The sequence below is a fragment of the Galeopterus variegatus genome, unplaced genomic scaffold, assembly GCF_000696425.1.
Source record: "Galeopterus variegatus unplaced genomic scaffold, G_variegatus-3.0.2 Scaffold7120, whole genome shotgun sequence".
In the NCBI taxonomy this organism is placed as follows: domain Eukaryota; kingdom Metazoa; phylum Chordata; class Mammalia; order Dermoptera; family Cynocephalidae; genus Galeopterus; species Galeopterus variegatus.
Window position 1 is genome coordinate 90302 of NW_007733231.1, and position 21417 is coordinate 111718.

General features: G+C 37.4%; 1 protein-coding gene across 1 annotated transcript in view; it reads left to right on the forward strand.

The window, feature by feature from the left end:
* The window catches only part of NDFIP1 (Nedd4 family interacting protein 1), a 44574-nt gene extending 23385 nt beyond the window's left edge, over positions 1-21189 (forward strand). Inside the window, exons 2-8 of the mRNA XM_008591647.1 lie at positions 2798-2885; positions 3288-3418; positions 7465-7552; positions 8501-8625; positions 10919-10985; positions 14217-14322; positions 20137-21189. Coding sequence (XP_008589869.1) covers positions 2813-2885; positions 3288-3418; positions 7465-7552; positions 8501-8625; positions 10919-10985; positions 14217-14320 — 588 coding nt within the window. The 5' untranslated portion in view covers positions 2798-2812 and the 3' untranslated portion in view covers positions 14321-14322; positions 20137-21189. The remainder of the gene's footprint in view (positions 1-2797; positions 2886-3287; positions 3419-7464; positions 7553-8500; positions 8626-10918; positions 10986-14216; positions 14323-20136) is intronic.
* The last annotated feature ends 228 nt before the right edge of the window (positions 21190-21417 follow it).

The following is a 21417-nucleotide window of genomic DNA, read 5'->3' on the forward strand; positions in this document are numbered from 1 at the left end:
GAGGGCATGGCTGAGGCCCTGGGCCAGCCCTACCCAGGGAGTCCGGGTCACTTCTGGCAGCTTCTTAGTGGTCATGGCTGGGCTGGATGCTGACATGGTAGGGGGGGGTGGCACCTGCCAGCCCTTATATGAATCTTTCCCTGAACTTTTTGAAGTGCTCTGTATTAGTTCATGATTCTAAAGTAGTGAATTTTAATGGAGCAAAAAATTTCACCTGGAAATGTTTCTTTTTTCCTCACCAGAGAGAAAATTGGGGTTTCTGAGATGATTAGAGTTTCTTTTCTCTGTTATCTGTTGCTGTGGTGGGGGATGATCAAAATTTACATTTCCAGGTTGCTAGGAGACAGGCAGCCTATCTTATAGGTACTGGCACGTAAGAACCTCTTTACCTCTTTAATCTTTGGACTTCTGTTATTTCTTAGAATTGCCATGCTTCCTTTCTGAAACCTAAATTATGCAGAGGTAACATGATTACTTTTACCAAGCTTGTGAAATATAAAACGGATTAGAAATACCAAGTTAGAAATGTGAAACGGGTTAGAAATGTCATTGCTAGCTATAGTATATTAGGGCAGCATTCTTGGAAAGTCTGTATTTTCCTCTGTTCTTGCTGCTGACTCTTTTGCCTCTTTTCTGCGACCTTCCTGCTGCACAAGAGTGGTTAGATATGAGGAGGCTGAAAATACCCTGTCTAGAGCTTCAGATAATGTTAAAACCAGTATTTCAAGTGAACCATGGTCCCAGGAACTCTATTTAAATAATTCATTGATTGGGCCGGCCCCTGGCTCACTCAGTAGAGTGCGGTGCTGATAACACCAAGGCCATGGGTTCGGATCCCATATAGGGATGGCCGGTTCGCTCACTGGGTGAGCGTGGTGCTGACAACACCAAGTCAACGGTTAAGATCCCCTTACCGGTCATCTTTTAAAAAAATAAAAAAAATAATAATAATAATAATTCATTGATTTGGTGTACTAGGAACATTAGGCCTGACTGTATCTGTAAAAATAATAATAATAATAATAATAATTCATTGATTTGGTGTACTAGGAACATTAGGCCTGACTGTATCTGTATTTGAAATTGAATGCTTTGCAGTATTAGTCAGAAAAGTTTTGTTGCCACCTTGTTTTGATTCCTCTGTTCTTGCTGCTGACTCTTTTGCCTCTTTTCTGCGACCTTCCTGCTGCACAAGAGTGGTTAGATATGAGGAGGCTGAAAATACCCTGTCTAGAGCTTCAGATAATGTTAAAACCAGTATTTCAAGTGAACCATGGTCCCAGGAACTCTATTTAAATAATTCATTGATTGGGCCGGCCCCTGGCTCACTCAGTAGAGTGCGGTGCTGATAACACCAAGGCCATGGGTTCGGATCCCATATAGGGATGGCCGGTTCGCTCACTGGGTGAGCGTGGTGCTGACAACACCAAGTCAACGGTTAAGATCCCCTTACCGGTCATCTTTTAAAAAAATAAAAAAAATAATAATAATAATAATTCATTGATTTGGTGTACTAGGAACATTAGGCCTGACTGTATCTGTATTTGAAATTGAATGCTTTGCAGTATTAGTCAGAAAAGTTTTGTTGCCACCTTGTTTTGAAAAGCATAGGGATTGGAGATTGAGATGGTCAGTTAAAATTTAATGGATTAGGGAGCCTTACTTCATGTTTTGACATCACAGGCTCTCTGTTTTTCTGTCTCAATTCAAGATGTTTGTAGCATTATGGTTTAGAGGTGGCATGTATTTTACAGGTACCTCAGTTGGCCCTATATGTCATGATGGTAGACAGGACCAGACCCCCAAGTTGGTTATATCAGTAAATATTGTTATTTCTTTACAGGTTAATTCCCAGTCTCAGCCAACTCATCATCTTTTTAAAAAATGTAGTGTATTGTCACACTGGAAAAATTATTGAAATGCCTTTGTTCTATGAACATGACTTGTGTAGAGTATAGACAAGCAATAGCAGGCAGACACACTTTTAGTGTGAGTTATTTAAAATAACTGAAGATTTGGCCAGTGAAAAAGTCGCTGAGATAGGGAAGAGGGAGATGTACTGACAGAGGTCATATGTAGAATTAGGTAGAATTTTGTTTTCATAAATGTCTGTTATTTAAGATTTAATTTCTGTGCACGAACTGAATATAATGGTAAACCTTGGTTTGCCTGTGATTTGTCTTTGTCTTAACAGATTATCTTTCTAAATTTAAACAATTATACAAGTGATAAATGTTCATTACAAAAAATTACAACATACATATAAAGAACAAAAAGGAAAAATTCCCCTATACTCCCATTACCTAGAGATATCAGTGTTGAATTGTACTTGTCTATCATGCTAGACCTGCTTTCCATTATATATCTTTCTTTTTAAAAACAAATTATGTGGTGCATACTATTAGGTAAATTTAGCTTTTTTTACTTTTAACAGTACACCATGAATATCTATTCAAGTCATCAAATTTTCCTCATTTTTATTTTTTATGGCTGCTTAGTACTCAGTCCTTTGTGAGATATACTGTAATTTATTTAATAAGTTTCCTATGATTGGAATTTAGGTTGTTTGTAATTTTTGCTGCAGTAGCATTTTTGTCTACTTTTTTTTTTGTCTCTTTTTCTGATTATTTCCATAGAATAACTTCCTGGGATCAGAATACTTTAAAACAGATTTGTACGTTTTAAGGCTTTTGAAACACATTGCCAAATAGCTTTTCAGAGAGCATATTCCAGTTTTCAGTTTCTTATCTTTCTATTTGGTTTTACACTTGCATTAAAATATGAAATTTTTATTTAGTTGCAGAATGAGGAAATGGTTGGAGTACCTGAACAGGCTGCAGGTGATGCTCCTCCACCTTACAGCAGCATCTCCGTAGAGAGTGCAGGTAGGAAATGGGGCAAGGGGATGACTAAACTACTTAAATATACTCTATGTACACTTAGACATGATGGTCAAAAAAAGTGTTTCAAAAGCAGTTGGAAGGGAAGATACAAAGTGAGTCGGATTTTAAATAATTCAGAAGAAGACAAATTTAAAAATCATCCCCAGTCTCTTATATTCATCTATAATGTATAAGTGTCTTTTGGTTCAATAATTCTATATCCTTAGGGGAATGGCTGGGGTTTTTTTTTGCCAGAGTTAGTGCAAAACCTTTATTCCTTCAGTTCACAGTATCATGACTTTCTATATCCTTAGGGGAATGGCTGGGGGTTTTTTTTGCCAGAGTTAGTGCAAAACCTTTATTCCTTCAGTTCACAGTATCATGACTTTCTTTTTTATTCTGCAGCATATTTTGACTACAAAGATGAGTCTGGGTTTCCCAAGCCCCCATCTTACAATGTAGCTACAACACTGCCCAGTTATGATGAAGCCGAGAGAACCAAGGTTGAAGCTGCTATCCCTCTGGTTCCTGGAAGAGTAAGTACAATTTGCCATGTTACTTGATGACTGCTTTATGGGGAGTAAGTTATTTTTACTATCCAGTTTTGATTTATTACTTACGATTGTATTGATTAGTAAAAGTACAGCTAATTTTAAAAAACAAGGGCTGGCCAGTTAGCTCAGTTGTTTAGAGCGTGGTGTTATAACACCAAGATCAAGGGTTCAGATCCTTGTACCAGCCAGTGCCACAAAAAAAAAAGTACATTTTCCTTTGGGATAATAAACTCGTATTTTCCTGAAAATGATGAGGTAAAGAGGTATAAATGAGCAGAAAATCACTAGTCAAACCAGCTCATTTTTCCTGTATCTCTACTCTACCACCAGTTTCTCAAGTGTCCTAGGATGGCTGAAGCATCTTGTAGCAGGAGCTGATGTAGGCAATACGCTGACTTTGCCTTGATTTTACTTATTTTGGTGTTAGGTGGATAGCTGCTAGGGAGGTCTATAGAGAGAATAAATACGTGCAACTTCATAGATTTAAACTCTTGAAAGGGACCTTAACAATCATCTAGATGAACCCTATGCCTCCAGCAGTCCAGATCATGCAATGAGTTCAGGTCCCATCTAGCCTGATGCTGGTTCATGGGGGTGAGGGTAGGATATGATGTAATACAGTGGAGATTTTTGGGCACTTGTAGCTCTTGATGTCAGATCTGTGAGTAATATAGATGTGGTTTCATCCAGGTTGAGGTTGATGTGGGTAGGGCTTTAGGCCAGCTATTGGGAGGATGGGAGCAGGATACAGTCCCCAGGAATGTGGGGGTGACCAGAGCCTTAGGCTCCAGTCCTGGCAGGAAACTGGAGAAAATAACAAGAACAGAAGCTCAGTCTGGGCAGTGTGATGGCATAGGCCCCAGAGGTTCTGCTGGCTTTAGGGTGGTGGATTATTTACAGACCCCGCCTACTATAAAGTGTGAAGCTCCTAAAACCACTGCTTGGCAGGAATAGTTTATGATTGGGATGTGCATTCAGTTCTCGTAGGCTTCAGGGAGAAACTAAGAACCTCATGGTGCTTATTGTCTAGGGGCAAAACAGTCATAATACTCGTATAACTACCATATATATATTGGAAGCAAACATCATGCTTGGTACTGTGATTGATACGTTTATATATTTTGTATATTGTTTTCAATCCTCACAGTGACCTTACAAGATAGAGATTATATTATCTACATTTTACAGATGCAAAAATTGAGGCCCAGAAGAGATCAAGTAATTTACCCAATCATATGGTTAATAAGAAGTGAGTCAAACCCAGATATTCTAGATTCCAAATTCCTTGTATGCTTCACTGTACTCTAGCTCTGATTAATCATAGAACTCTTCAGAATATACTTTTATTTGACAAGTGTACATATTTAGGGAACCTCTTTATTTAGCAGACGTGTAGAGCACTTCTTTATACAAGGTGCTGTATATTTTGCAGTGGGTAGGTAAAAAGCTTTGTATAAGGCAGTGTTCCTGACATGCAAGAGTTTAAAATCCAGCTAGGGTAAAAGGCCCGCAAATAGCCATATCTAAGCTGCATAAGAACAGTGGACATCAAGAACTGTGACAGAGGGGGAAAAAAAACAACACATTTTTTTTCTATGCTCTCTCACCACAATCACATAGGTCAACACATACTTCTGACTCACATGACCGTGTGTGGGGATTTCTCCCACCAAGCAATCAAGCAGTTCTGCAGCAGATACCAGTTGGGTGTCCTCTAATTCAGTTCAGTTCTGATACTGTCTGCCTGGAGATAGCGTTAGATCCCTCAGGTGGAGGGCTCAGTCTCTTCCCCAACCCCCACTTCAGATGCCAGTCTCAAGCTCCAGGTTGTTTTACCCATGCTTACTGACCAGCTATAAACTGGGTTTCCCATGACCCCCTCCTTGGGTTCAATTAATTTGCTAGAGTGGCTTACAGAGCTTAGGGAAATACGTACTTGCATTTACCGGTTTTTTTATAAAGGAGATGATGAAGGATACAGATGAAGAGATGCACAGGGTGAGGTACGGGGGAAGGGGTGTGGAGCTTCCATGTCCTCCCCAGTCATGCCACCCTTCAGGAACTTCCACGTGCTCAGCTCTCTGGAAGCTATCTAAACAAACTCTGTCCTCTTGGGGTTTTGTGGAAGCTTCATTACATATACATGATGGGAGAAGCCTGGATGACCGTGTAGAAATGTGGTTGGACAAAAGGTATGATCTAACACAATTAGACAGCATGGAGAAACCCAACAAGGCCTGTTTATTCAGATTCTCTGTGCAGCATTCTTTCCTCCCAAGTATGGGGCGAGACCCCTTTCTGGAATAGGGGTGTTATGACCTACAATCAGATAAGGGAGGTCAGAGAATTCGCTGCCTTGGTGAGAAAAAGGAGCAAGTGAAAGGAGTGTAGAAGAAAGACCCTATTCTGAGGCTTCCTTCTGAAGCCTAAAGTGTCACAACATTATAACAAAAGAACAAGGATGGGGGTTATGAGCTAGGAACTGAGGGCAAAAACCAATATACATATATCATAATATCACACTGGATGATCATGGGGAAAGATGGGATTTGAAGTGGGTCCAGAGTTTTGATGGGTAAGAGCATTCCAGAGGGAAGAAGCCCAGAAAGCGGGTATGAATTCAGCCACGTCCAGGGCAGTTCTGTGGATGCAGTAATTGGTTTTGTACGAGCAAAGAGTTTATGAAGGAAGATAGGAAAACGTGACCACAACTGTCATTTGTAGGATCCTTGGAATGCTAGGCTGAGGTGTTTCATCCTAGCATGTAGCTTATGTGGAATCCTGTTTGAGCAGGAGTATGAAAGGACTAGTGTGGTTGTTAAACATGAACCTGGGAACAGTTTGTAGGAGAAATCATGGTAGAAGAGATACCAAGGACAGGAAGAACAGTTAGAAGGCATTTGCAATATTATAAGAAGTTACTTCATGTGTCTTTAAGTAGTTTTGCACAAAACAGAATTAGTTTCTAATTTAGCAAAGCCTTGTTCTGCTAATATGAAGTCAGAGTACTGATATTTAATATTTTAATAATTATAAGACAAATGCATTATTGTAAAAATTTCAAACAATAGAGGAAGTTTTTAAGTTAGAAAAGGAAGCTGCCACTGACTGTCACTTTCTCTAGTTCCCACTCCCTAGGAGAACTACTAACAGTTTGGTATGGCTCTTCCCGGCTCCTTTTCTGTGTAGGACAAGTTTTGATTGCCCCTTAATTTTTTTTTTTTTCTATTTGAGGAGCCCTCATTGAACTATATACAAATCTATCACTTTCACATTAAAGTGTATGTTTAGTTATTTGGTATCTCAACACATACTTACATCAGTAGAAAAGATAGGGGCTATGTATGTTCGTGTTGGTGTTGGTCAGGATCGTGTTCCTTCTAGACCTGCAATATTTTCAAGTTAAGGTGGAAGAGATCCTATCTGCCCATAAGACTGGAGATGGGAATGTTTCAGACCTGTATACCAAGACAAACACGTGTGTGGAGTCAAGTAGTGGGCAGCTCTGTAGGCTGTTCATGTATGATCATGCTGTCCTTTTCCCCCCATGCCAGTCTCATAAAACACTTGAGCTGGTCTATTTTACCTCCTTACTAACATGGATTACTAACATTCTAGGCCCTAAACAGGCCTTGGATTACTGATATTCTAGAATTAAGCCAAATGTGTAAGTAAATTTTTTTTTCTTGAGATATAGTTTTTAAAAGGAAGGGTAAGTAGTTCTTTGTGAACTTTTTATTTTTTGAAGTGTATTAAAGAATTTGGATTATAAAATGAAAATTTAATTTAGAATACTGTGAGGACAGAAGAAAGGTTTGTTTTTTCTCTCATCGTATCTTTTACTTGTAATGCAAAATGAAAGTTTTAAAACATACTGAGTCTTTAATGCTCATAGTTTTGAATTGAGCCAAAGCAATAAATTTTCTCCTTGGTACTCACATTTGCCTCTTTCTTTATTTTTCTTGATGTCTTTTTTTGACTAGAAAAAATTCATTATGAATTTACCTATTCTTTTTCTTTTCATTTAGGATGAAGATTTTGTGGGTCGGGATGATTTTGATGATGCTGACCAGCTGAGGATAGGAAACGATGGGATTTTCATGTTAACTTTTTTCAGTACGTATATACACATAGCAGAATCACTTCCCACAAACCAGAGTGCTTTAGATTATGTGTGAATCTGACTGAATTAAAATAACCAGTTGAGCTAATATATTAATACATGATATTTATTTGGTGCCTTTTACTGGGATATTCAGAGCTTAGTACACTTTTATCTTAATATCCCTTCTCTTCACCTTCTATTTCCATGAATATTTATGGAAAATATAATTAATCCCCCCAGTTATGGGGATGCTGTCTTTTTACATGAGCTAAGCCTCATCTTCCAGGTCTACAGGGCTTCTTAGCAATGATCATACTCATACTCAACCTGTAGAATAGGAATTAAATGCCTTTGTCTCATGAATTTTGTTCTGCAAGCTTATATTTTTTGATAGATCAAAGTCAGCCTGATATTTTCTCCTTTAATGTTTTTTTTCCTCTTGATGTTATTTTGCATTTATCTTTTCATGTGCCTCACTTAGAAGTAAGCAACCATTTCCTTTATTTTCTGTATTAAAAAGATAACGAAAGTACAATGCTTTTAGAGATGATGTTATATAAGCTGTCAAAATTCATAGAGCAGGAGGCCGAGTGACTTAAATCGGATTATTTGGGGACACTAATTTAATGTTCAAGGCATTTATTTTATTTACTGAAGTATATAAGACACAGTAAAGACACAGGTCATAAGCATACAATTTGGTGAATATTAAGGCATTTTTGAAAGTGAATAGCAGTAGACATAATAGTATAAAATCTGATATTCACAGAGGATGTTTTCTTGTTTGCTTTTGGAGGGAAGACAAAAGATAGATGTTTTGGGGAAGTGGGTGAGAGTTGCGGAGGCCAGGCTCTTTTATCCTCGGGAATGTCATTTAAGCAGAGGCAGATATAAAAGGCACTCTTGTTCCTTGGCTATAAGATATATCTGACTTCTTTGTACCCCCTCTGCTTTTGCAGTGGCATTCCTCTTTAACTGGATTGGGTTTTTCCTGTCTTTCTGCCTGACCACCTCAGCTGCAGGAAGGTATGGGGCCATTTCAGGATTTGGTCTCTCTCTAATTAAGTGGATCCTGATTGTCAGGGTAAGTTGTACAACAGAAAATATAGACTTTACAGAGAGATGAATAATTAGAATGATTTTGAATATTTTATTTTTCATTTGCGTTTTTTGAGTTGTCTCAACATTTTGAATAATTTTCGTTTGTGTTCTGGTTTCATGATGACGTTGAATGAAAATCAGTTGCAAGTGGCTCATGCGAAGATTACAGAGAGATGAATAATTAGAATGATTTTGAATATTTTATTTTTCATTTGCGTTTTTTGAGTTGTCTCAACATTTTGAATAATTTTCATTTGTGTTCTGGTTTCATGATGACGTTGAATGAAAATCAGTTGCAAGTGGCTCATGCGAAGAAGTTTCATAGTCAAATTTATTGAATATTGGTCTGTCCGACAGGTTATTCACCGGTCGCTTTCTTTGTTTTTAATGTTTATAATAATAACTGTGTATCTTCTGAAATTAGTTGTTTTATGGTAAAAGGAAGGATATCGCCTCTTTGGTGTCTTGTCAGAACCAGACATTCCTCTCATTAATTCTACTGAAATTTTAGTACAGCTTTCTTCTTCCTTCCCTCTTTTCTTCTTCTCTTCCTCCTTCTCTTCCAGGATTGGTCATGCCAAAATATTGGGGGAGCCAAAACTGTTCAACAAGTGCTACTCCATGAGGGGCCTACCTCTGAAGTTAAATTAGAGAGATGTATATCTTCAGTGATTTGGGAATTACCAGTTAAAATTGCATGAAATAATTTAAAGTTGTAAAACATTTAAACTTTTAACATATCCTTTGATTTCAGTTAAGTTTATTGCTATTATCCACCAATTTATTCATCATAATTTGGCATACTTAACTAATTAAAGGGTGTTGATTGACCAATGCAGTTTTTCAAAGTAGTCCCACCTACTTTATTGTAAAGCAGTTGTTAACATTTTTAGGGTTCCAGAATCCCATGAGACTCTGATGAAAGTTATAAGCTTTTTCCCTAGAGAGCTAATATATACTCATCTAAAACATGGACTTTAGGTTAAGAACCCAAGCCTTAAAAGAGGTTTTCTTTTCTTCTCTAAATTTTAATTGTTACTTTATTAAGAAATAAAATACTGGGCGGCCCGGTGGTGCACTGCTACAGTGCGCCGCTTGGGAGTGTGGCGGCGCTCCCGCCGAGGGTTCGGATCCCACATGCAGACCGGTTCCCGCTCGCTGGCTGAGCGAGGTGTGGGCACAACGCCGAGGGCTGTGATCCCGTTGCTGGTCCCGGTCCGGTACGGGCGCGACACTGAGGGTTGCGATCCGTTGCCGGACATGAGAAAAAGACAAAAAAAAAAAAAAAAGAAATAAAATACTATATTTTAATTCCCAAACTGTTAAACTCTTGGACACCAAAGCCTCCAAAGAAAACAGAAATAAAATTAGTTACCAATCCCTTTTTTTTAAAAATTAAATTTTGAACTAAATTGATTAAATGTTTAAACTGAATTGAATGAATCAACTTGTATCAGTTAGGATGCTTTTGGCTCCAGAAAACCTAGCTCAGAATGGCTTAGAAAATAAGAAAACAGTGGAGAAAGTTTGAATACAAGTCCTGACATGGAGGATAGTTAAATCAGTGAATGGTTCATTAACATAATTAGGGATAGCTGACTTTTCAGCATGTTGGTTATGGTTCCTCCTCCCCTCAGGGTTAAAAGATGGCAGTTTCAGGTATCACATTGAAACACAACCCTGCTTAACATAGGAAAGTAAACTATTTCTTCCCTTCCTTTTTTCTTTTAGAGCAAGGAAGCCTTCTTTCTCAGAGCCCTCATTTTCTATTCGCCAGAATGACATTCTGTGCCCACTCCTAAACCAGTCCCTAGCAAGGGAATGGGATTAACATGATATACATGATAAAGCTTCTAAGGTCAAGGCAAGGTGGGAGGGGTAGGAACAAAATGAAGCCCTCACTAGAAAGGAGGCAGTGATAATCAGACAAACAGTTGCTTTTGGCATTGAAACATATTTCTAGAAGGGCAAATATTACGTGGGCAAAAAAAGGTTTTTTAAAAAAAATTTGTATATTTCAAAACAAGGAGTCCATAAAGGTGAAACCTATCATGTTTAAAGATTGCTTTCCATGAAAGGAAATAGATTTGCATTTGTTGTAACCATTTCAAATCAGTAGTATATAAAATACTTTCACTTACACTTTTTAAATGATTGTAAGCTCTAAATGACAGCATTGGTGTAACAAATATAAGTCTGTATTTTGTGTGCCCTTAAATTAAAATGTGAAGTTGTGTCTGTTAAACTGCTATAAAATATTTTACTGTATTTTTCAGTTTTCTACCTATTTCCCTGGATACTTTGATGGTCAGTACTGGCTCTGGTGGGTGTTCCTGGTTTTAGGTAAGTGCTTTCAACATAAAAGGAGAGAAAAGGTTATGTTAACTTTTACAAGTAAAATTACTTTCAGAAACCTTCATGTCACTTATTATGTAGCAATAATATTAATCATCAGGAATAAGTATAATTTTTAAAATGTTTCTTTCTTAAAGATTAGGCTATTGTCACCATCAGAGTAACATATATATTAATAAAAAGTCTCTTCATTTTGGTAGGTTTTTCCTAACCCACTCATATATTCCTTCCCATGTGATCAATGGAGTATACCGACAAGATGACTCTAGTCTTTTTTCCCCTTGTGAGTTATTGCTGCAAAGGATGTACATATTCAACACCAAATTACTTATAGGTATACTATAAACAAATTTGAACTAACTCATAAGTATATACGGTCCATCTTTGGTTGGATCTGTGAGCAGAAAACAGGAAACATATAGCCTTGCTAAAGATAACTTCTGAAACAACAACTATAGGGTTCCAGAATTCTTTAGTTCACTGTTAGTAACAGTAAGAATTGTTTTACAATGGGGAGGAGGTTTTTTTTAAAAAAAAAAATACCAAGTATTTCAGGTTGTTGTTCTAAGAAATAAACATTGGGCAAATTATTTTAATATTGACTTCTTCATTATTTGTAAAGAAAATGCATATGATGCAATAAGAGAGACTACCATCACTGCTATGAGTTCTACAAAACAATAGCAGGGCCATCTTGTAGCTACTAAATATGGTGTGATTGCCTCACTATGCTTCTATGATATCCCTTTCTACTGTGTCCTGTTTTGGGCCTTCATGTTGCCTTCTTAGTTAAGAACCTTGGTGTCAGTGCTGCTAATAATGGGTCTGGTTAGCATAGCTTAGCACCCTTGCCCAACAGGTGCTTAACAGATTCATGACCTGCTTTTCCTAGGCTGGTAGAGCCATGCATTGCTGACCCAAAATTTAACTTGGAAAATACAAGTCATTCATCATACCATCTCCCACTTCCCCAGTAGCCTAATCTACTCTACTATTGATCATTGGAATTCCAAGGAAAGAGAAATAGTGATGTTTTTTCTCCCTCGATTATTGAGAAGTTTAATAATAAAAACAATAAACAGGAGAGTAACACAGGAGGAATAGTTCCATGGCTTGCTTATTCTCTAGACTGTACCTTTAAGAGAAAGGCTGACCATCCCTCTCTCCTCAGGTCTGAAGTCAAATCAAATTGTGAATGGACCAAAGAAGAGCCATTAAGCATATTTTCAGACTGATTGTTTTACAGCATAAGTTAAAGAAATGTAATGGATTGATTTCCTTTCCATATTAAAGTTTCATGGGAGATGGAGTTATAATATTTTATCATTGATCATTCTTGCATGTAATATTTACTTGTAAGCAAAAAATGGTAAGACTTTGGAAACACTTATGTGCATTTGTACCCAATGTTTGGGTCATTTTTGGAACTTCCCTTTTGAAGAGAACTGATTTTATGGAATTTCTCCTGCAAGGGTCTGTGCAGAGCTCTGAAGCTGGCAGCTCAGGAGCTACATATAACCTGTAGTTGTGGCTTGTTTGTTCTACAGTTAGTTTAAAAGTTTTTTGTTTTGTTTTTAATTAGCTGCCAACATTTAAAAATATTTTCCACATAAAACCTCTGGATTGTTTTACTTTTCTTAAAAGTTGGAATATCTAGCAAAGGTGTCCTGTATTTCCAAATGGCAACCTTTGACTGGAGCTGAGTTATAGTTGTCCCCTTCATACAGATCTTGTGCTCTCCAGTTCATTCGGATCCCTCCACCTAGAGGGGGTGACCCCTGCTCTGTAGTTACTTGTTGCTTTTGTTGCCAAAAAGAACAGTGTTCACCCTGCTCAGCCCTGACAGCTCTTGGTTAGTGCCAAAAATCAGTTTCAATGTCTTGAGTACAAAGAGTTTCCCACCTCTGAGTGCTGAGCATATGTTAAAAAGTATCCAATGGTATATTTTAAAATGTGTCTAACAGAAAGTAGATTAGTGGTTGCGTAGGGCTGGGGAAAGAGGAGATGGGATCAGGTGAATGGGGAGTGATTGCTGATGGGTATAGGATTTTTGGCAGATGATGAAATGTTCTAAAATTAGATTATGGTCATGGCTATACAACTCTATATACACAAATCCAGTGAGTTGTACACAGGTGAACTTTGTGATCTGTAAATTGTATCTTAATATATGTGTTTTAAAAATGTGCTCAAGACTCAGGGTCCATCTCTGAAGTAGGATGGACAGGAATGTTTGAGTTTCCATCGGAAGGGACACATCATCTCCCTGTTAACTGTCCCAAGAGGCATAAACTTCTGGGAATGTATAGATTCTGGTATAGTTGTACAAAATCAGTCTTATTAAGAATGGTGAAATAGGGTTTGGAGTTGAGATTGTGAGAATTGCTGTAATAGATAAGGGGATCCTGACACCTAGTGGACATTATATTCTGTTGGGGCTGGCCCGTGGCTCACTTGGGAGAACGTGGTGCTGACAACACCAAGTCAAGGTTTAAGATCCCCTTACCGGTCATCTTAAAAAAAAAAAAAAAAAAAAATTCTGTTAACAGGAAAAGAAATCCCACAAGAGAAGTTAAAAAATTTTTTTTGAGAAAAACAGTTTTAACACCCCCCCTTTTTCTTTTGAGTTAATTACTTTGAAATACTTTTTTGGAATTCATTGGGTAGATTTTTTTTTTTTTCCTTTTTTGTCTTTTTTCGTGACCAGCAACGGATCGCAACCCTCAATGTCGCGCCCGGACCGGGACCGGCAACGGGATCGCAACCCTCGGCGTTGCTCCCGCACCTCGCTCAGCCAGTGAGCGGCCGGTCTTTATGTGGGATCCGAACCCTCGGCGGGAGCGCCGCCACGCTCCCAAGCGGCGCACTGTAGCAGTGCGCCACCTGGCCGGCCCCATTCATTGGGTAGATTTTGACATGCTTCTCAATGAGGCTTCCAAATGTAAATGTTTAGTACCATCTTATTTTTTATTTCTTTTTTAGACCAATTAGATTCTGATTGTGCAAAAGAGACTTTTGACTCCTGAGATTATGCCTTGTCATTGAGGAATGGATAATTTGGTGTGAAAATCCTTTGGAGATTGTGGAGGAAATTGCTCATGTTTTGATATCCTTTAGCAGAAAAATGACAAAAGTATTGCTATCAGGAGGGATATTTCTGGGGAGGGGACTTAACATGGAAAATATAAATTCATTCCTGACTTTTCTTTTTTAAATTAGGTTTTCTCCTGTTTCTCAGAGGATTTATCAATTATGCAAAAGTTCGGAAGATGCCAGAAACTTTTTCAAATCTCCCCAGGACCAGAGTTCTCTTTATTTATTAAAGGTATTAAAGAAAAAAATTTATGCTAGTCCCAGTGTAATCATGTCACACCCTGCAGGTTTTCATTCAGGTTTAGAGTACGGCTCTGTGGTGGGGGGCACAGAGAAGGTAAGGAGGTACAGTTTCTAGTTTAGTAAGGGGAGTTTCCACAAAAGGCTGTCAATACAGGCAAGTTAGGTGAACTACCATACGAAAGAAAGTTATCTTGTGTTTTGGCAGTGCAGAGGAGGCAGAGGTCTTAGTTATCAGCGAGCTAGGATGTTTGGCTACTGGACTGAGGCCGGCATCCTGAAGCCACTGCTTACTGCTGTACCAGTTTCAGAGGATGACATTTGGAAGGAACCCTTCAGGCCTAATCACTCTCCTCTTATTATGTGGGGCCCCTAAACCCCAGAGCTAGAGCATAGGGTACTTTAGGAACTCCTTTTGCCTGGGCTACTGACAAGCCCACCAAGGCTCTCGTCTCTTCACATTAGTCATTCAGGCTTTCCTGGTGCTTTTCTTGAGGTTCACACCCTGGTGTTATCACTCTGGTGGTGAGGTGGGTCAACCCCTAGGAAAGGAAAGGGACAAAGGACTTTTTCCCTTGCCTAGAAAACAGGAGGTCTAAGGCCTGTCAAGGCTGTTTGATTCACGTGTGGTTTTCCCCAGAGGCTGACTCCATCATGCGTGAGTAGCTACTAAAGGAAGAGCTGGGGAATGCTGAGAAAAAGTGCACCACATAAGCACTTCTCTGGTGACAAGATCTGATAGGTTTTCTTGGACTTGGCTCTTTGTTCCGTGGGACTTTGGGGGCCTGAGTGGATCATGGAGTGGAACCTTGAGCACCACCTAGAGGCCAGTCCAGTTGGGGGCCTCAGGCTTTGTAAAGGGTGTATGTAGCAGTTGAGACAAATCTTAAATGATGGGTAGAATTTCAGCTAGTGGAAGTTGGATAGTGTAGGGAAGAATTTCCAAATCACCTAAGGCAGAGTGAAGAGCAGAAATAGAGGCAGGGTAATATGGAGCTTGTTCAAAGGATGGTAGCTCAATTAGAGCATAAAGGAGTATTCAGGATCAAGGCTGGAAAACTAGGTTGAAACAGTGTTCTCAAATATCTTGAGTACTAAGCCCATTTGCAGTGGAACCATAAGATTCACAAGGACGTGTTGGCTTGATGCAAGGTTAAGTGCCCATGATAATGTCAGTTTGTTCTGTATTTGCTGTTGGATATTATAGTTTATATAAGCAATCGTGCTAAGAGAGGAGTTGTCAATTTTGAAGACTTCTGGTGGTCTCAGGTCTTCAAGAAAATATATTTAATTTGCCAGGTGATAGGACAACATTGAAAGCTTTTAAGCAACAGAATAATATGAGACTTTCTTGAATATAACGAAAATTGTTTCAAGTATGGTATAATAAATATAACTAACATTAACATTTATAAAGTTTCCACGTATCAGATACAGCATTTTACATGTGTAATTAAATGTGCTAATGTAAGTAACAGATGGCTTAGTTATGTGTTAGAGTCAGTTTCTTCCAGGGAGTATGTACTTGGTCTTTATGATTTTTTTCTTTTAAAAAAAGGGATCTTTTACTGCACGTTTAAATGTTGTGGCATTTCATGAGTTTGAATTCAGTCACAAAGTTTTGACACAGATGGACATTGACACCACTGGCCTGGACCCTAACACCTGTGATGTGTCTTTGTTTGTGTCTAGGACATCCTAACTTTAAGAGGCTTATCAGATGTTCCATGTAGTTTTATTCCGTTACCATTGTCATCCTTCACCTACCTGTCTGATGGTAATTTGTAGTTAGCCTTAGGTTTAACTCTTATTTACCAAAGATTCGTAAGTTGGTTGTGGTTGCTACAGGTCCTCCTTACAAAGGTTGCTGGAATCACCTAAAAATTTTCCCCAATCTATTGATGCCCAAAATATCTTGAGGGGACAGGTTTCTTTCTTTCTTTTTTCTTTTTTTTAAATAATAGATTCTGTAGGTCTACTGTAATGGTAACTCTGAATATCAGCATGGATTGAGATCACACCTGTTTATTCTCTTCATTCTTCCGTTAGAAGGAAATATGAATATTTATTAGGGGATTGCACACATTCTTCATCTTACTTCTAGTATATAATAAATAGCAGTCAGGTTGAGAGAAAGCCTGAACTTCTCAACTTTCCTGTATTATTAGGGACTGTACTCAGAATTTTGTTGTTTTTATTGTTTTGTTTTGATTTCCAAAATGTTTTATGAGAGTGTCCTAAATTTAAAACAATGCATCTTTAGGTTTATGATGTGAAGTTGTTAGTCCTTAGTAATAATGTTGCTGGAGCTATTAAGGGAGATTATTTGAAGTCGGGAGCCTAATATTGCTTCAGGAGTGTGCTTTAGGAGTTGTCAGAAACTTACTCAGGGGTAAATGAGTGCCCCCGATTGGAGGGCATAATGGAGTTTATTTGCTTTTCTATCTAGCCATGATATCTGGGTTGATTTGAAATCATTTCTGACATACCCAGAGGATTCAGAGCTCTAATTAAGGGTTTTGGGGACCTATAGCAGCATTTAGAATTCTAATGACTTCCTTAATAATTTTCAGGGGATTCCCCAGAGGGAACCTGAAAAGCCATAATATCCTATGGGACTGAGTTTCCTTTGTCAATTGAGAGGGATAAGAACTCCAGATCCAAATGTTTTCTTTCTCTAATTCTAGTTAAATTTAGTTTAACTTTGGTAGAATATGTACTGGAAAACCATCATGTGAGATACAAAGGCTTTACTTTTCCTTATTGACTTCTGTTTTCTTTGATGGCTTACTTTTTGCCAGAAACAAAGAACAGGTAGGGAATTTTAAAAATAACTTTGGCATAACAGAAAAAAAAAATACATCCCGTGTTACACTAAGATTTGGCATTTTACTAAAAAAGAGTATAGGAATAGTGACTTTTTTATTTAGGCTACACAAAATATAGTACAAACAAAGCAATTTTGAAATTATCCCAAAAGATCTCTTTCTGATCAGTCAAAATAGATGTTACAAAAGCCAAACACTAAAGCTCATGTGCTCCCTATCATAGGGGTAGCTCTAAGGTTTCCTTTCAGAACTTGTTTGGCTTTTTTTTTTTTTAAGTACACTAACAAGCCCAGTTATCTGGTTTCCCACTTCATAACAAAAAACCAGAAGGAACTGCGAAAGGTGGGCACAGTGGTGTCAAGAATTGTGTGTCCATGAGGAAGCAGAAGAAACAAAATCTTCCTTATCATTCAAAAAGCAACAGATGCCTTTTAGAAACGTTTTTACTGAAATGGTTAAAAATATAAAGCGTTCATACTTTTTCTTATTTACCAGTTCACTGGAAAATACATTTTTACAGAATACCACTTCTGATGCTGCCAGGTAAATGAGTGGTTGGCTACAGAACTGTAAGGTAGTAACACAGTTAGCTAGTTTTATCTAAGACTGCTTATGTTGTACCAAAAGCACTTGTACATATGAAGCATAATATTATTAAAAATCTATTAATTTATTGTCAATTAATATTGTTTAAAAAATCTATTATTTTAACCACATCTGAAATTGAAGGGAAAAAAGTTTTTAAGCCTAGCATTAATGAGTTAGAGCCCTTCACAATTGAAAAGTGATTCCTATGACCTGTTTAGCTATACCTATTAGGCATCAAATATTTTAATTTTTTTATGTGATGATAAATGATTCCTCCTTTTCTATTATCTTCCCTCTGTTCCTTATAAGTCTCTTGTTTCATTAAAAGAAATTCATGTCAAGGTAAAGTTTGATTTATTGGACTGTGTTATAAAATAGCAAGACAGTAGCAATGGTGTTTCCAGTGGAATTTTTGCTGAAAAAAAAATCACATAATGTCCCCAAGAACTGGTTATCTTCTTTTTGCCGTTAAATGATCTGTAGGCTGTTGGATTCCTTTTGTTTCCAAAGTGTTCTGATCTAGAGTTTATTCACATAATGTCCCCAAGAACTGGTTATCTTCTTTTTGCAGTTAAATGATCTGTAGGCTGTTGGATTCCTTTTGTTTCCAAAGTGTTCTGATCTAGAGTTTAGACATGATGTTCACAGTTCCTAAGATGTGTTTGTCCTCCATTTGTGTGCTTCCAGTGTAACACTGCCAGTCAAGCTGATATGAACAGGCCTCCAGGCCCTAGACAGCAGTGCCTCTCTAGCAATCTTTTTCATTTGGAGTTTTTATGGCGATTGAGATCTCACACTGGTTAATCTTTCTAGGCCTGCTTAAGGGGTTTCTGATATCTGCTGGGTGGCAAGCTTTGACTTTAAGGTACTATTAAAGATGTTTGCCTATGATGAAGTAGCATGAACTATGGAAGTGGCCAGGTACTTATCTGTACTATATTATATGTTCTTACAAACTGTAGTGTTTTGATCTACTAGTCAGTAGTTCATATATTAATTGAAACTGATAAAACTGAAATTACTTCGGTTTATAATGTGTCTGGCCTCATTGCAAAAACCTCCATTTGACATTGGTCTACCATTGTCTACTTCTTGGCTTTTAGAGTTCCTCATATTCTTGTGTCCCATATGTCACCACACATTCTGAGGTCTTTCAGTCTCTTACATCTCTCAGTCTACAGAAAGATTGCTATTGTATCAATTTCATTGGTTTACTTCAAAACAAAACACAACTGAATTTGGAGTTTAGAAAAATGTTGGCAGTTTGAAAAGAATAAGTTGATTTCCTCCAGTGTTATACCTTCTCTACATTTTGGCAGCCTTTTAAAGACTTACACAGTAGTCTAATCAGAAAAGATATGAGGTCTTCAAAAAGTTCATGGAAGGAATCATATTATCTTCCAATTCAGTTTTTTCCATGAACTTTTTGACACACCCTCATATAAAAGGGTTTCTTGTGGTTTTCACAGTAATTTGGAGAGATGGAAAAAAAATATGAGCCCATCCAACACTCACTTGGTGCTGGGTTCCACAAAGTAGTTTTTCAATAAATATTTAAGTAGCTGTAGCTCTTTAGTGTGTCTTCTTTTAGCATTAATATAGGGAGTTACTTGTAGGTTTTCCCAAGTTATTTTCATGAGAACCAAAACAATTTACTATGTCAGTACAGAAATGCCTCAAAGTAACAGATGAAAACTGCATTTAACAAAAGGTACAGACATTATTTTGAGAGCATTTATTTCAGTCATGTACATTCTTTTCCTAAAATTAGCTTGGGGCTACATATATTTATTATTTTCAGAGAAACATAGCCAAAAAATACATTGACTTTTTGAGAAAATTTATTTTTAAAAAGTATTTATGGTACCTGTCAGTTTACAGTTATTTTTTAAATTTTGCCATGGTCTGTGTAAGTATAGCATGACATCACTGGCATCCTTACTGGAAATCTTCCTTGTGTGAGATGTGGCAGAATTGTCAGGGTAAACAGTAGTTTCAGGTGTTTTAGGAAAATTACCTGTGCACTTGAATTGTACTCTTTCTGTGTCCCCAGTTTCAGTCATTGCTGACAGGGTTAAGTGTGGGTTGAAGAAGTGCTACTTCCATTCTGTTCTTTTGTTAGGAGGTTTGGAGAGAGAGACTTCTTACCTCATGGGTTTTTACAGAAAGCATTCTGGTTCTTTCTAGTTGTGGAGGCCTTGATAACTTTAGGATCTGAAATTTTAATGTTTATTTAATACTATGATGTCAGTATATAGTAATCTTAAAACTATGTTAAAATGCACTTCTTGTGTCTCCAAACATCCTCCCTTCTTTTGTGACTACATCCTTCTCTTTGCCAAAATAACGAGCTAACTAGAGTTTTAACATTCAATATCCTTCTCTGGCAGATGTTTTCTGGCAAAGGCCTTCCTGCATTTATGAATTCTCTCTCAAGAAGCAAGAGAACACCTGCAGGAAGTGAATCAAGATGCAGAACACAGAGGAATAATCACCTGCTTTAAAAAAATAAAGTACTGTTGAAAAAGATCATTTCGCTCTATTTGTTCTTAGGTGTAAAATTTTAATAGTTAATGCAGAATTCTGTAATCATTGAATCGTTAGTGGTTAATGTTTGAAAAAGCTCTTGCAATCAAGTCTGTGATGTATTAATGCCTTATATATTGTTTGTAGTCATTTTAAATAGCATGAGCCATGTCCCTGTAGTCAGTAGGGGGCAATCTTGCTTTATTCATCTTCCCATCTCAAAATGAATTTGGAATTAAATATTTTAGTGTAAGATATGTATAATGCTGGTCATTTTAAAGGGGTTTTCTCAAAAGTTAAAACATTTGTTATGACTGCATTTCTGCACATAATCCATATTTGCTGTTAAAATTAATATAGAAAGTTACTCAACTGTATTGTGTGTACACTTGGAAGCAAATCATAGAGCAAACTACATTTAAGGTGTGGTCAAAAAATATGTTCTTAATTGGTAAACAATCAGCATTAATTTTTTATAGTCCATATTCAAAATTTTGTAGTACCTTATTCTGTAGTGAGTATCTAAAGGATTCGGAAGGTGTTGTCCCTGTATAAAAAGGAAAGGAAAAGGACAAATGCAACTTGGTTACTAAAGTGTAAGTAACTCTTGATACTCTGTGATTAGAATCCCCATCCCTTTTTCTCTTTTTCTTTTGTCTCCTAATGATTAGGACAAAGGCTGGGATTAAGCAGGATTAGGTACTAGGAGCAAAGAAAGAATTAACTTGGAACTTTTGAGATGATCCCTAACATACTGTACTACTTGCTTTTACAATGTGTTAGCAGAAACCAATGTGTTATAAATGTAGAATGATGTGCTTTCTGCCCAAGTGGTAATTCACCTTGGTTTGCTATGTTAAAACTGTAAATACAACAAAACATTAATAAATGTCTCTTGTGTAGCACCTTTTACTGTAGATTAGTGTATAATTTCTTTGTGTTGATTGCTAAGGCAATTTTTTCTAATCTTATAGAGTCATTCAGTTAATAGTAAAAAGCTGGTCTTGGGTCAATTATTTTCCTCATTTTTAGAACAGGAAGTCACCTTTCGTATTCTACTTCGTACATTTCTAAAAACGCATGTAAACATTGATTCTGCAAAAGATACTGGGCTAAAATTGGGAGGAGTTGTAGAGATCTTAAAT